This window comes from Lampetra planeri, chromosome 39 (assembly GCF_965212315.1).
Source record: "Lampetra planeri chromosome 39, kcLamPlan1.2.h2, whole genome shotgun sequence".
Taxonomy (NCBI): Eukaryota; Metazoa; Chordata; class Hyperoartia; order Petromyzontiformes; family Petromyzontidae; genus Lampetra; species Lampetra planeri.
The window spans coordinates 4,044,554-4,059,846 of record NC_136145.1 but is presented as its reverse complement, the minus strand read 5'-3'; the positions used below and the strand labels follow the sequence as shown (position 1 = coordinate 4,059,846).

Genomic DNA, 15,293 nt, shown 5'->3' with positions numbered 1-15,293 from the left:
TGATCAAGCAACTAAAAAAAAACACTAGGCAAGTCTCCCCAGCTTCCCTTACCTCGTCATAGATCGTTTCAATCTCATTGAGGAGGCTCTTAGAGCGCAGGGCCTTGGTGTCGTTCTGCTTGAAATTGATGCCCTGGTGGTCGAGTGATTTGAGGTAGTACTTCTCATTCTGCTCTCGCCAGATCTTGTTGAAGCCGCGCTGCGCCTCGCGCCACTCCTCATCCTTTGCCTTGAGCCTGTTGGCAACAGCATGAGAGATTTGCAAGAATTATTTTTTTTATTCCTCTCACTTATACATCACAGCAGTGGCATCACTTAAGTCTCACTTTTAAAGTTATGGCTTTTTTATTATGAATAACGATTCAAACTTGTGCCGCATAGTGCACAAAATAATTTTCGTTAATAACTGCTGAACTGAAATATGGCAATCCATCAAATCACCAGGGGGGGGGGGGGCAGGCAAGTCATTACATTCCTACTAAGAATGCATCAACAAGATAACTGATTTTGCCATATTCTGAGTGCAGTTTAGTCCACTACACTGGCTGAAAATTGTACCTCTTGAGGACTACGGGCACGGCGACAGCGGGGTTCTTCTTGAGGCCGTCGATGATCTCATTGGCTTTGTCACCATAGATGCGCTGTACAGCCTTGCGGTGCACGACCTCTGAGGTGCCGCCCAGGCAGCTGTCGAGGTGGAAGCGCGCCTTGTCCTCCTCCGACATGCGCGACAGCTTCTTGTGAACGCTCTCCAGCACGCGGATCGTCGCCAGGTTTGTCTCTAGCACGTAGTCCAGCTGACGGCAGAGGCAGTGGGGGAAGCAAACGATGAGACGTGGTGTAATGTGGGGGATAGGGGGGGGGAAGGATGGTCAGCCAGTGAAAGATAAAAGGAGGCTATAATTGATGCAAATATTGCAGATAACAGGAACACAAAGCAACAGCAACCTAGTAACAAAATAGGGGACAAGAAAAAAAAATGGAACATCCACATGCTGTTGCGGCAAGCCTAAGATGCCAAAGTTCAGGAACAAGCATTTGTTAAAACGGTTCTAAAAACATACGAACACACCTAATAGGAGGGGCAGTAGGAGAGTGAAGTAGCCAGGTCAGAGACCGGTACCTCAAATCGTTCATCCTCGCAGCGGTAAATGTGCTCTTCGTACTGAGTCTTCTTGGAGCTCACAAACGTGGAATCCTCCGACCACGATGGGAAAGACACCCAGGTGTCGTTCAACACCTGTACCACAAAACATCAAAAGCTTAACATTAGCTTTAACTTCGATACCATAGAGCAACTCCAATAAAGCTATGCTAGACTCGTCATTACAATTATTATAATTTAAATGAATGCTTTTAAGAGTTAGATTTAATAATGCAAATATAACTATAGTCTTTCCTTTCCATTTGTTTTAAGATTAAGAGTATTGTTTCATGTCACGCTATCTTTTTCAGCCTCATATTCTAAGTTGCAGTTTTAAATGTAAACAAGTATTTTTCGTGCCCTATATATAACATTACACTTTTCCATGCTTAGAATTTGCAAACGTCTTCCTTTGTATCATTTCCCAAATTTCTTAGCCGTTGGATTATGATTGGTGTGGAACACATAATTATTTTCTGAATGGGGCTTACTGGCTATAAATTATATTAACTAATCACAGGGGGTCTTGGTTTTTAACCAGTCAAATTGTGCAGGCAGTGAGGGCTCCAGTAATTGAGGGAATGTATTTGTCATATTTACCCCAGGAAATCCTAAGAAGAATCGGGATTAATTTTGCAGCCCTGTAATGAGAGGTTTCCATTTTTAAAGGAACCTTGTGCACGTAGGAGAAAGCTGGAATACCCCAAGAGAACCCAACCATACGAGTTGATAACTTAAGAAAAATAAATCCATTTCCTGTATTATCATGGCCCTAGCCACCGCAAACTATGGCTGACCGTCTTTATTTAGACCGAATGAAACAATGGTAAATTCCCAAGAGGTAAAACCCAGCCTTCTCTAGTCTCTCTGGAGTAAAAATATCCAAGAAAAACACAGTAAGAGTCCTGGCAAGAAATCCCACCCCCCGTCTCACATCCAAGTCCCCACTGCTTCACTCACCTCGCGGCACAGCGGCGTGCGCCCACTGCACTTGGGCTGCTGATAACTCTTGGGCAGAGCACGGTAGCTCGGGCCCAGACGCTTGCAGGAGGCGTAGTCGATCTCCATGGCAATGCCCTCAGCCGAGCGGTCCTTGGGCAACGCCTCGGGGTGGGAAAACTCCTTGTAGCCAACAAATGTCTTGAACCAGCTGAAGAGCTCTGGGAACTTGCTGTTGGGGGGGGGGGGGGGGGGGGTTGTGTGCAGACACGTGGTATTGCATGGTTCACATTATGGTTGTTATTATCAACTCAGCCGATCATCACATCACTCTGGGGTAAGTAAAATGAGTACTTGTTCAGAAGTAAAATTGTCTACGTGCGAATACTTTTCCCTGCCATAGGAATGTAGAACATCCACCAGTCCCAGGACTGGCAATCCAATTGGGATTTATGCAACATCTAAAATGTAACCACATTTCAAGACGTTGCACAGAACAATGGGCATATTTATTGAACAGGAGTTCTAAATAACATTCCATATACCAATAAACTTAATTTTTATTGAACAAGTCTCAAATATCTTCACACATGAAGAAGAATTGGGGAGCGCTCATCATGACTGGCAATGCTGAGACAGTAGTGGGAATTCCTTTTCCTACTTTGTAGGATAACCAATGCCATGAATAAATATCACGAACATATTTAGCGATTACTGCCTACCATGGTAATCTTAACCTCAAAAGAAAGCTAGGCACCGCTTTATTTTAAGTTTCAAAAGCAACCCATTGGTAATGAGCCCTGTCCAATTCCCAGACAAAAGGCTTGCTCATGACAGTGTTAACAGCAGAAAGGGGCATCTCCTTACTCCTAATTATAATGTAACAATGGTACGAGATGCAGATCAAAGGTGAAGACTCATCTCACTCTCCATGTTTCAATTAATTATCTCAATTCAGACCCACGATTAAAATTAAGAATCCATTCTTGTGTCCTAAAAAGTATCCATATTGCTTGCATGGTTTCTCATGTTCTCCTCTAATAATTTCTGGTTCTCCATTGGTCTATGTAAATTTCTATTTAAAGCTTTCGTGACTGCAGGGATTCATATTTTTGGTTCTTTCGGTAAAGTCACATAGAAGGGAAATAATAAAATAATTAAAATAAAACATAAGAGAGAATTTTATTGTTTTATTTTTATTATTTTACTATTTCCCTTCTACGTGACTTTACCGAAAGAACCAAGAATATGGTCTATGTAACATTCGTATAGTCTGCATACACTGGAAACCATCAATCCTCAAACCATTTGAGGAATGCATCGTGAGCCTTACCAATCTACATTCAGCAATTAATGCGTCCATACAGTCCTAGCATATGCGTACCCCAGGAAGGGAAACACCAGCTGCACCAGCTCCGAGCGCGACACCACCTCCTGGTTGAAGAGCACAAGGCACCGCAGAAAATTCTCGTATACCTCGTGGCTCTTCAGTGCTTTCCGCACCTACACAATAGGCACACACACACACACACGACACAGGTAAAGTTAAATACAAATATTAAACGAGCGGCATTTGGATTTCCATAGCAATAAAATACAGCTGCATCTAAAGATGTTGTAAAACTGGGGGGGGGAGGGGGGCATGCTTATTTTTTGGGAGCAAGAGAAAGGCTTCTCTTAGGTTATTAAGGTGAAAGGTGGAGAAAAGGGTAAGAGGCTCTTCAAGAGTAGACAGAAAGGCACCTCAGCGAGTCATGGCTTGAAAAGGGCAATGGTCTAGCAGTGCAGAGAGCTCGAGGGAGATTGTTCCAGACATCGGTAGAGTAGGAGTGACCGACCACCCATTGAGCAGAGGTTAACTTGGGTTTTGAAAGAAGCCTTGGTTGCTAGAGAGGAAAGGCAAATTAAATGAAGATGAGATGAGAATAGACAGACAGGCAAGGGCGAGTCCATGGAGGCTCTTGATGACAGCAAGGGCAATCTTGCTGATGCAGGATTGAAACGGGAGGGAACCTGAGAATTGGGTTATGGTAACATTCACTGTTATGTTTGTGGTACATTTTTTTAATGCATAAAAGTTGGTGTGATCTTATAATTATATTAACCTGTCCATTGAATTACATAAATATGGAAGCTGGTGTTGTGATACTCAAGTTAAATTTATCTGCCATGATTTTATGGCAGATGAGCAGGAAGTAACCGGCATTGCCCGGGGGAAAAATATATTTCAAAACTTGTCTTCTCTTAAAAACATAACATATACATACACAAATACTAAGCTATTGTGAAAGCCCAGCATGCCGTTTGTCTGTCCATTTGTCCGTCAACAAAATTATAAGTCCAAAAGGTAAGAGAGTAGGGGGTAAATGGTTGATCTAAAAAGGTTTCCGAAAATTGTCGACACACACCCCCCCTCTCCCCTTCAAAAATGTTTTTTTGCCCACCACGTAGGCATATATACCTACAGACCATACATACAATAGAGGAAGTATTTATTTAGTCTATCGTAGTATCTGCTGACTCTGTAGTTGTATCTACTGACTGTACAGTAGTATCTACTGAGCGCAGTAGTATCTACTGACTGTCGTAGTAATTACTGACCGTAGTAGTACCTACTGACTCTAAGTCGTATCTACCGACTCAACGGTAGTATCTATAGACTTTAGCAGTAACCACTGGCAGAGCCAGTGGGGGGGGGGGGTGGCATATGCCCCCCCATGATCCGATCATTGGGGTTTATTAGTAATAAATCGGCATTTTGCGACCCCCACTGCCACTGTGTAGCATATTATTACGTGCCAGGGACTCTATGAGATGATAGCACAATAGTCTGAATCCATAATTGGCAATAAGGAACGGCAAAGCAGTTATAAGTGACTCACAAAATTGTGCGCAGTTGCGTATACAGTACACGACTTCCCTGAAGGCATCAACACCTTCAGCGAGCGCGATGCTGATCACACGCAGTTCGAATTCGACCCTCGATCGATGGCTGCGCCATCACCGCACACACGTCGAATAAAAATCAAGGGACAAGTCCTTACTTACTAACAACTCCTATAATTTCTCATTGCTGGAGGGGTTGCCCCCCTACCTGAAAATACTGGCTCTGCCATTAGCAGTAGCACAGACTCTGTAGTAGTATCTACTGACTATAGTAGTACCTACTGAATCTATAGTAGTACATATTGACTCAATAGTAGTATCTGCTGACTATAGTAGTAACTACTGACTCCATAGTAGTGTAGAGGAGAGATATACGCTGTGCGCTGTTAAGCGGGTGCAACTGAGGTCAAACAGATGTGTGCATTGCAACATGGAGTTTGCACCCAAACCGCCAGTAATTAACGGGAAAAGCGGGTGCAACCGAGGTCGAACAGGTGGTTACACTGTGACCGGAGGTTGGCGTCGAAGAGACGGAAGATGGGGGGTGAGAAGGGATTAATGGGCCAACTGGCGCCAGGCTGGCGGCAGCAGGGGAGCACGTGAGGACTCGGAATGAGGAGGGGTATATAAGGGGAGTGTGCGTAAGTGGAGGGAGTTGTTGTTGCCCGGGAACCAAGAGTGAAGACATCTCGCCGCTGCCGCTCCAGCCGTCAACGGGACCTCAACCCTCACGCCGTCGCCTGGCGGGTGTTGGCTGAACCCTCCCGCCCGGGACAGACGAGTGAGTGGGTATGAGGGAGCATAGGTGAGGGCAGCGGTTGAGATACAGTGTCGCTGAGTACGAAGCTGCTGTGTGCAGAGTCGCTGAGTGCGGAGCTACTGTGTGCAGGATAAGTGAGGTGCAGAATAGATCAGAGCGAGCAGAAGTCCAGTGTATGTGACCGTACAGATAGTTATAGGAGTGCCTACCACTGGCGCGAGAACAGGTGAAATAAAATGTAAGCAGGCGACTTGTTACAACATGTGGGTGCGAGTAATTTTTGAAGACACGACAGTAGTATATGTTGACTATAGTCATATCTACAGACTCCGTAGCAGTATACTGACTATAGTGGCATCTACCGACTCTATAGCAGGTAACTACTAGCTTTACAGAGTGCTGTGGGTGAGGCCTAGTCCCGTGCAGAGCCCCCGGCCTCACTTAGATTGCCCAGCCGGCCGAGGTGGCACCTTGGCAGGCTGGGCCATTACCGCCCCCCACGATCCCCCCGCCCACTCTAGTAGTTCTACGGACTATAGGAGTAGCATCTACCGACTCTATAGTAGTAACTGCACACATTGGGGTGGGGGATAAGAGGACATCACACTGAAGAATTTACCTCAGCATTGTGTATTTTTTTGCATTTGTAGCACAAATGAGAATTCCCCCCACCGATTGCGTGTCTGCGTTGCTAGGGGCAACCACGGCTCAGCATTTCGCGCATGAGCAAATGCGTGGTTTGGTGCGCGCTCAACGTGGTAATATAATAAGAGTACTAAATTGTTAATTTAACTACTTTAAAGTTGACGGATGGGAAATACGAATAGCGCTGGCTCACCCCCGGGCTTATCGCCTGTATCTGGGTACTTTTTTTTTTTACGTATACCCCACAGTTTGCGAGTTAAATCCGTCGCAAGTTGCGTACACAGATGGAGACAGACAAAAAATGACTTGTATAGGTAAGACAACAGCACAACTGATTAAAAGATTGCAAGCTTTGATAAAGACATATACAAAGTATCACACAATTAAGCCACATGACACTAATCATTTCACTTTGAAAAATCATATAAAATTAAGGGAAATATAAAAATGTAAACCCTGCCTGCCTTTAAACACCTGGCAAGAAAATGTACGCATATTGCACGGCGCTACCTTATCGAAGAAAGCGAACTCCCCAAGGCTGCCGTGTTTGCTCGAGTCAGCGCTGGACGTGTCTTTAAAGCTGCTGGGCTTCAGTTTCTTCTGCAATGTAAAACGTGGCGAGGGGCTTGTTTTTGAGGCCTTGAGTGGACAGAAAAAAACAAAAAATTAAAATTATCAAGCAGCAAACAAATAAATCGCACAGGTTTTCTTTTATTAGATGGTGTAAAAATGTGTCGTTAAACCCATCATCACCCGACAGCCAATTAGTAAGGTGTGTCGCGTAAACAGAACGTGGCAATTACTAATACAGCACACCGGTGTGTTAGTGTAAATGGACAACATTTAACGGACATTTCTATTTTTGCACGATCTAACCCAAAAACCTCCGTTATGAATAATATTGGTCGCGAAAGCCTAGGGGGTTAAATAAATCGCAGTATGAAAACAGAATAAATCGCAGCATCAGATTTTTTTCAAGAGCTTGCATATTCAATATTGCAGATACGATTCCAACGACCGACAGCCCAATCCTTAACTATCAACAATATCCAGATGTAAGTCCAAACACCAATTCTAACCCCTCCAGCAAACACAACCCTAACCACACTATCCATCTAGACCTCGGCCTATCCCCAACGTTACTCACATTCAGACCGTAGTCTGACGCATATACCCAAGCCAAAACAATAACTACCCCTAACAAAAAACCCCACAAATCAGGCGTGGAAAACCTTCTTACATTTTTTCACGTGCATAATTTCGCTCAAGGCTCGTAGACTGGATATGCACAAAAACAACATCGATCACCGAACAGACCCAAAGCTGACATGGGTGGGAAACAATGTCAGAGTGCATGGCCAGTGGCCGGTGTCCTCCACCTACTCACCTTGGCGGGCGGCGTGGTGCCAGGCCCACTTAGCCGCCGGATCTGGCTGCCGTTCTGGCTCAGCCGCTTGGTGCTGCTGCCCATGCTGAGCAGCGGCTTCTTGACCGTGGCGCCGTGGTCATTGTGCACCGAGTCCACCTTCTCGCAGGTCTTCGTTAGCAGCTGTGAATGTGGATGCACATGCACCATTGACACACAATCCTGTGGCAGCCCACACGAAAGTTCAGGATAAAGAGGTATATATATTTGGTGCGGTTTCCTATGGCTACGCTTCTGTTGACACTGGCTTTAAGTTTCAAGCATCAATATTCCGTAGATTTATGATTTTAATCAATTCCAATGCTCCTAGATTATATTAGATGTATATGGCGTAATGGGTTGGTGACCCACACCCACCTCAAGTCACTACCTTCACCAGCGTCGTTAAAACAAAACCTTGAATTGATTCATGATCAGATCGACAATTTATTGAATTGTGGGTAGGGTAAATCATTACATGTCTGATTAACAATTAAGCCGAAAAATTACAAAATCACCTTTTAGTCTGGCTCAGCATCAGGAAACAACAGTGAACCCACAGAAACGTTAATTTGCTTTGACCCTCTGTACATTATTGCCTCAGGCCTCTCATAGCCTTGGCTGTATTAATACAATGGGTCACGAGCAATTCAAACCGTGATGCAAACCCACGATTTAACATGGCACTTTGCTAAATTTAACGCCAACTTAAATCAATAACCAACAACAGCCTCACACCTGCATGGCCAGACCCCAGCATACAAATAAACCACTACAATAAAACAACAGATGTACTCGTGAGCAAAACAAGTTGGCATGTACAGGTAGTCCCCGACTTACGATGGAGATGCGTTACGACGACCCCATCGTAAGTCGAAAATGGCCTAGCCTACCCAGGAGTCTTAAAGAATGGTGATAATTTAGCAAAACAGAGCAATTTACAGTACCGTACTGTATAAACTATATACTGTATGTATTTATTAATTACAATACTGTATTGCACAGTGAAATTTAAAGTAAAAAACAAGGTAAATTCTTAGCCTACCTATATGAACTGCAATTTCATAGAAAGTTTTTTCAGGAAACATTCCTATCTGCTATAAAAGCTTTTAACATGCATTGAACACCGAGACAACTTAACTCCGCCGACCGCTGGTGAGAGTGAGGCATCACACAAGGCGGGAGATGCGTACAGTACATCCCGGCAGCGTCCCAACGTACAGTATCGTACCTCATACGCTGCTGAGTTTGGCTGCCGCGCGAAATGTAAAAAAATGTAACAATTTTGTCATATCGCTATCGCCATCGTAAGATCGAAATATCATAATTTGGACCATCGTAAGTTGGGGACTACCTGTATGTAGGTGGTCAGGACAGGGGAACAAATGCATTTGGTTCGTAGCGACCACTAAAGGGCTTACGTGAGAGCCGTTGGCATCTGGGAGGAACTGGCCGAACTCAGCCAGCAGGTCCTCCTGATTCTTGAAGAGCCGCGCAACCTCCGCATACACCTCCTGCTCCGTCAGCTTCGGCAGGTAATTCCCGCCAGACTCCTTCATATTACGCTGCTCCTTCTGCAATGGGCAGGGTGTGTCAAGCAGGAGTTATGGAGTGCAGCAGTGGAATGATCATTGCTGATGATGAAATAGGAATTTCCTGCACGTACAAATACAAATTGTAATTCTACAAATTACCAAAGGTTTTCACGGTTGTGCTCTATAGCTCCCCAATGTGTTTTTTGGTTCAGTTCCCGAAGGAGGTTCCAGCATGAGCAGCGACATGTCAGTGCCAAAGAAAATGCAATACAACCCAAAAACACATCAGGGCTAAAAATACATTGTTTTGCAACAGTAACACATTGCTAAGCCATTAAACTCAAAGCCCTTGCTTTCATCATTGATAAAGTAGGTGCTGGGAGGCACAATCCCCACTCACTCCCCTATTGCAAAAGCAGACCAACCCAGAAAACCCTGAAGGGGATTTACACACAGAACTACGAAAAATGTTAAGTGTATGAAAAAAAAACTAAGGAAACCCGAATTTGACTGAGTAAATTAGCCTTCTTATTAATATTTCCATACCATCAAGCACATACTAAATGTGCGAGTTAGCACGTATGGTCAGCTCCAAAGTCATCCGCTGCCACTGCCAAACACCTGATACGTGTGCAGGATCTCCAGGAAGGCCTTGTAGATGTCGGGTTGGCCCTGGAAGCGATTCTTGATCTTGTTTACGTAGTTGATGGCATGGTTGAACTCCACGGGTTGCGTGCTGTGAAGCTGCGGCTGCGGCGTCCCGTGCAGTCCTCCAGCGGCACCACCACCTCCGCCACCTCCACCTCCGCTACCACCTCCGCCGCCGCTGCCACCACTACCACCACCAGTACCAGGACCAGAGCCCTGGCTTGCTTGGCTCGTGGCTGCATGCTGCGTAGGGAAGCTGACCAGCGCAGCAGCTGCGGGGCCTGACGGCGTAACTGGTGAGCTGGGCACGGCCTGGTGAGAGAGAATGTGCACATGGGGAAAAATCTGGATGTTAAACTGTATGGGGGTGATGGTGTCACAAAGGAAGTTGTTTTATAATAAAACAAAGATGGAACAGTAAATTGGAAAATTCTTCAGAATATAATGTGGCCCGCCAAAAGATATTTGAATATCCTACACAGCCCTCGGTAACAAACACGTTCCATACCACTGCCCCACTTCAAAGAAAATTGAAACAAACATTATGGGACATTGGTTGACCCCCTATTCGCCAAATGTGTTAACACACAGCGATGTGATCTTACCTAAATGTGGACACCCATCCAAGAACAAACTGGGCCCAAAACCTTTTGCTTAAAATCCCTAAGTCAACCAGACAATACAGCTGCAGAATTACCTTGCCAAGTTTTGGTGTGGGTGGTTGAGTTGGCGAGAGCTGCGGGTGAGGGATGCTGCTCAGTGGGTGAGGCTGCACGTTGCTGTGTTGCTGTTGCTGCTGTTGTGGTGGAGGTGGCGGCTGCTGCACAGGCTGGGCAGACTGCGTGGGCGTCGTCACACTGATGAGGTCGTTCGTCTGCACCTCAATCTTGTAGCCCGGTGGCAAGAAGGTGTTGAAGCCCATGATGAGATCCGGGTGGCCCTTGAAGAGGTTGGAGACCCGGCTGATGACGCCAGGTGTGTCGATGCTGTGTGTAAATAACAAAAATGTGATACATGCATAAGCACACAATGCACAGATAACCCATTTGTTAATAAGCTCAAAATAGGAAGGAGGTAAATGCTAGACTTAAGGAATCACCCTTTGTGGTGATATGGTCATCTATTACGATTCAATCTACAAATTAAATATTTTTTACTATTAGTTTTAATTTATGCACACTAATTTATTCCATGAGCTTAAAGGTGGCATTTTCATGAAATTCATAAATCATTAATAATCCATTGTCCCTGAAATATTCGATGCACGCACCATGAGCATTAGAAGTTATTTTCAATGTTATTACTGTTGTGCCAAATAAAAAGTGGGTTTGCAATAAGATGCCATAATTCTGAAATACTATTTTCTAAAACCGGGTATGCGGAATCTAGTGTTGCGAAAACACAGTTGGGTTAATATCAACTAACACCACATTAAGTAATCAGAAATAATTTAAAATAATGCATAAGAATATATTAGGATCAACACATCATTACATCTCTACCAAAGTCTTGGATATTCAACAGAAAACAATCCATCAGAGTGAATCCAGGTTTCCTATGCGATTGTGGATCTGGGTGTGCAGCATCTTTCGCTTAAGAGTCTGCGAGAGACACTCATGAGTGAAAACTCACCTCTGGGACTTGAACTCTTTCATGATGTCCAGGAAGTCGTTGTACACTTGGGGCTGGTTCCCAAACTGTAGCTTCACCTGGTCCAGGTAGGACAAAGCATCCTCCACCTGGCAGTAACAAGATGTTGATTTAAAAAAAAGGTATGCATGCATTCATATAATGCAGCTGAGAAGTACATATACATTGCACTAAGTGTATAGAATTAATTTGTAGTCAATAAAATAACAATCGGTATGCACATTATATAAATCTGGTGTTTAACAAGGAGACTATACAGGAATTACATAAGAGTGCACTAAATATCCAATACGTGTTTATTTAGTGCACCCTTATTAAGCAGGATTAGATTAAATGTCACAACTCCATTCATGAATATTTGCATTATTTGACACAGTTTAATTATTTTTTCTAAAATAAGACATTTACATAAAATGCTTCATCCTTTAAATCACAATGACACGTTGAGATACAGAACTCAATTTCAAGAAGGAAAAGTGAAATGTGAAGTAGATTTTTAGCCCCGCTAATAGGTTTGCCAATTTAAGCTATAGTGCACCGTTCACACACAACTAATCACATTGGACGACTTCAACCCACCAACACAATAGCAGCTCTAATTAAGTGGCTCAGTGGTGCATCTACCTTGAGTCGCTGGAATTGCTGCCCTTGTGGCTGTGGCTGCGTGTGGGGATGAGAGGTGTGCGGGATGGGCTGGGGGTGAGCGGTGGGTAGCGAGGTGGAGTGATGATGTGTCCCGTGGACACCCGGGGATTGCCCGAGTGAACCCTGCGGCACAGTTGGAACCTGTTGGCAGTCAAAAAATAGCATTAACATCATGGCGTATTGCTGCTCAACACCACCAGCGATATTAGGAACAAAGCATGAATATATTACCGTAATAATATTTACTCCACAACCAGACTGCATGCAGATAATAAGCATAGAAATATGAAAAGTTACAATAAACAAAAAAAGTAGGGCGTAAACAATGCAATTTTTTTTTACATAAGCCTTATTTAGCTTCCACGGTTTGACTCCAATAAGCACACTTCGGATCTCAGAGGGTAAAGAGCACTGAATTGTGACCAGGAGATGGCAGTACAGCAATACTCTTGAATCTATTTGTGTGGAGCTTTGAGTGCAGTGCAATCCGATTACGTTCTCAGGGTACTCCAGTTTCTCCCCACATGCCAACACTGATTCATGAAAATGGCCAAACATAGCAACGTAGTGTGCTCCGGGAACAGGTTTGACGCTCAGCTTTTGTAGGTGCATAAAGAGCATTATTAAACCTAACATAGAAATGTAGTTTTAATATTGCTCTTATCTAATAATAAAGGCTGGCAGTGATTACTGCACTTTGCCATGAACATGGGGCAACCAGTTTGGTTCCTGCCCATAGCTAACACGAGTGGCAACACACCATTCCTGGGCTCCTTACCAGTCTGCACTGACCAGCATGGTGAATAAGTTAAAGTACCGCCAGGACAAAAATTACATGGGGAGGCCTTCATACAGCAGTGGATTGACAAACAGCTATAAATTACGTAGATAAATATATTTTACAGGCCTGAGCATTGACACTGACTTTTACTTCACGTGATATTGTTTTCTGTTATGATGTAGCCATTTCAATACTTGACGTTTTAAAACAAACATACAGTAAACCTTGGATGGCAAGTAACTTGGTCTGTGAGTGTTTTGCAAGACGAGCATTTTTTTTTTATAAATATTAATTTGATAAACGAGCGAGGTCTTGCAATACGAGTAGTACGTATACGCTTTGTCTGCCAAGCGTCACGTGATCGCAACTGATATACGAGTGCTTTGGATTACAAACACGATTCCGGAACGAATTATGCTCGCAATCCAAGGTTTTACTGTATGACCATGACAGAATGTCTTTTTTTTACATCTCAAAAACTTTTGACAGACCAAATATGCCATAAAACTGTGTTCTTAGGCTCAAGGCGAGAAAATGTCATTTTACCATAAACATATTATTATAAATTTTTTTAATTCTCAAACTTGAGCCAGTTAATAAAATTTAAAATACTCCCAAATATGAAGTGAATTAATACTTTTGGGTATGGCATGTTCAGTGTAACAATGTGAAGGTTGAAAAGGCAAACTAACGGTCAAAGCCAGTGGCCATTCCACTTGCTTTAATATTAAACCTTTAGACAAGACTGAGTCTTAAGACCCTTACAGACTGGGACCTGTGTGGGATATATGGACTATTCATTTAGTCCATACATGGGATAGATTCAATAAAAGATAACATTCAAACTTCACACAAATCAGCAACCTGCTTGCTGTACTGCCTCATATTAGGCACGACCTCAAACAGTCATCAGGCAACAACGCAGTTGAGTACTGCCTATTTGGCAGTGGTCATTTGGGATACCTATTAATTTCAAGGATCTATTATTTTTGCCCCCTTAATGCAACCCTATTTTCACGGATTCTCATGTGTAATTTGTAGTTTTATTTAAACCATTAAGCCCAACATAACAGGAGCACATTTACATGAATGATCATGAGCACAGTAGCGATCTTAAATTGCCACATCGTTAAATGCTTAATGCCCTGTGTGCCCAGTATGGGGACAATGACATTTAACTCAATAATCGTACCCAAGCAGTTGGCATCAGCATCTAAGGCATAACAGTGCGCACGTGTGGGTACCTGGTATGTCGGTGTCGTTGAATAGTGGATGTTGCTTGCTGGTGGGATGTTCTCCGAAATCTGATCGTACACAGACGGGGCGGGCGCTAGCGCCCGGTGCTGAGGGCGAGGGTAGACACCCTCTCCCCCAGCTCCAATGCGTGGTGTCAGCGGTCCCTGCTGCTGCTGTGGCTGCTGCTGATGCTGGTGCTGCTGCTGCTGCCCACCACCACCACCACCACCTGGCACATTCTCTTGTTCATCCAAGCGCCGCTTCATTCTACCAACCTGGAAGCAGATGAGCACGCATCAGCTATGCCTAAGCCCAAGACCAATCCGCTGCAAAGGACACTGCTGATTGGCTCATAAGGCTAATGGTGTGAGAGCACCGAGCCGACACCGCTGAGAGATCCTCCTGGGTTCTAACCTGGTTTTCACTTTCCCCTGATTAAAACCAGGTTCAAGTGTAGAGAAATGATGTCATCACGAGCCATCAAGTTCAGTTTCTCACTTAAAATGTGGCACATCCCAGCTACGAGGATTTCCATGCAAGGGATATCTCTAAAACGGAGCACGTGAAAAGTGCACCAGTGTGGACGGAGAGGAAATTTAAACGATCCATTACATCACCCTGCAAGGAAGGCCCCTTCTCTAACACAGAATAACACTGCTTTAAGCTCTCATGGAGTCAAAGAAAAATTGGAAAACGCATGAGAAAAAAAAACACAAACATTCAGTAAAAACTGGAACAATAACCCAAAATTTTGGGATGCATTTCTAGTTCAAAAAAAGATGCTCTTAAATTTAATTCCAGTGCATCAAGAAATCACTTCCAGGTTTAACAGAATTCTGCTGCAGATGTTATATTATCATTGTAGAAATTCATGGTCCTATGCCACTTAATGAAAAATGTAATAATTAAATTATCATCAAGTATATTAACACATGTAAGATCACCAGCATAGAAATATATCAACAGGAATTCATATTATTTGGGTCTTTCGGTAAAGCCACGTAGATAGAAAATTAAAA

General features: G+C 43.8%; 1 protein-coding gene across 5 annotated transcripts in view; it reads right to left on the bottom strand.

Moving 5' to 3' along the window:
* SIN3A (SIN3 transcription regulator family member A) overlaps positions 1 to 15,293 on the bottom strand; it is a 29,556-nt gene that overhangs the window by 9,044 nt on the left and 5,219 nt on the right. For all 5 annotated transcript variants that reach the window (XM_078612637.1, XM_078612638.1, XM_078612635.1 and 2 more), the window contains 13 exons: positions 14,283 to 14,549; positions 12,237 to 12,398; positions 11,595 to 11,701; positions 10,660 to 10,948; positions 9,936 to 10,274; positions 9,201 to 9,353; positions 7,762 to 7,923; positions 6,885 to 7,013; positions 3,468 to 3,586; positions 2,105 to 2,315; positions 1,124 to 1,240; positions 559 to 797; positions 53 to 236 (listed from right to left, as the gene is read on the bottom strand). In XM_078612637.1, coding sequence (XP_078468763.1) covers positions 53 to 236; positions 559 to 797; positions 1,124 to 1,240; positions 2,105 to 2,315; positions 3,468 to 3,586; positions 6,885 to 7,013; positions 7,762 to 7,923; positions 9,201 to 9,353; positions 9,936 to 10,274; positions 10,660 to 10,948; positions 11,595 to 11,701; positions 12,237 to 12,398; positions 14,283 to 14,540 — 2,469 coding nt within the window. In that variant the 5' untranslated portion in view covers positions 14,541 to 14,549. The remainder of the gene's footprint in view (positions 1 to 52; positions 237 to 558; positions 798 to 1,123; positions 1,241 to 2,104; positions 2,316 to 3,467; positions 3,587 to 6,884; positions 7,014 to 7,761; positions 7,924 to 9,200; positions 9,354 to 9,935; positions 10,275 to 10,659; positions 10,949 to 11,594; positions 11,702 to 12,236; positions 12,399 to 14,282; positions 14,550 to 15,293) is intronic.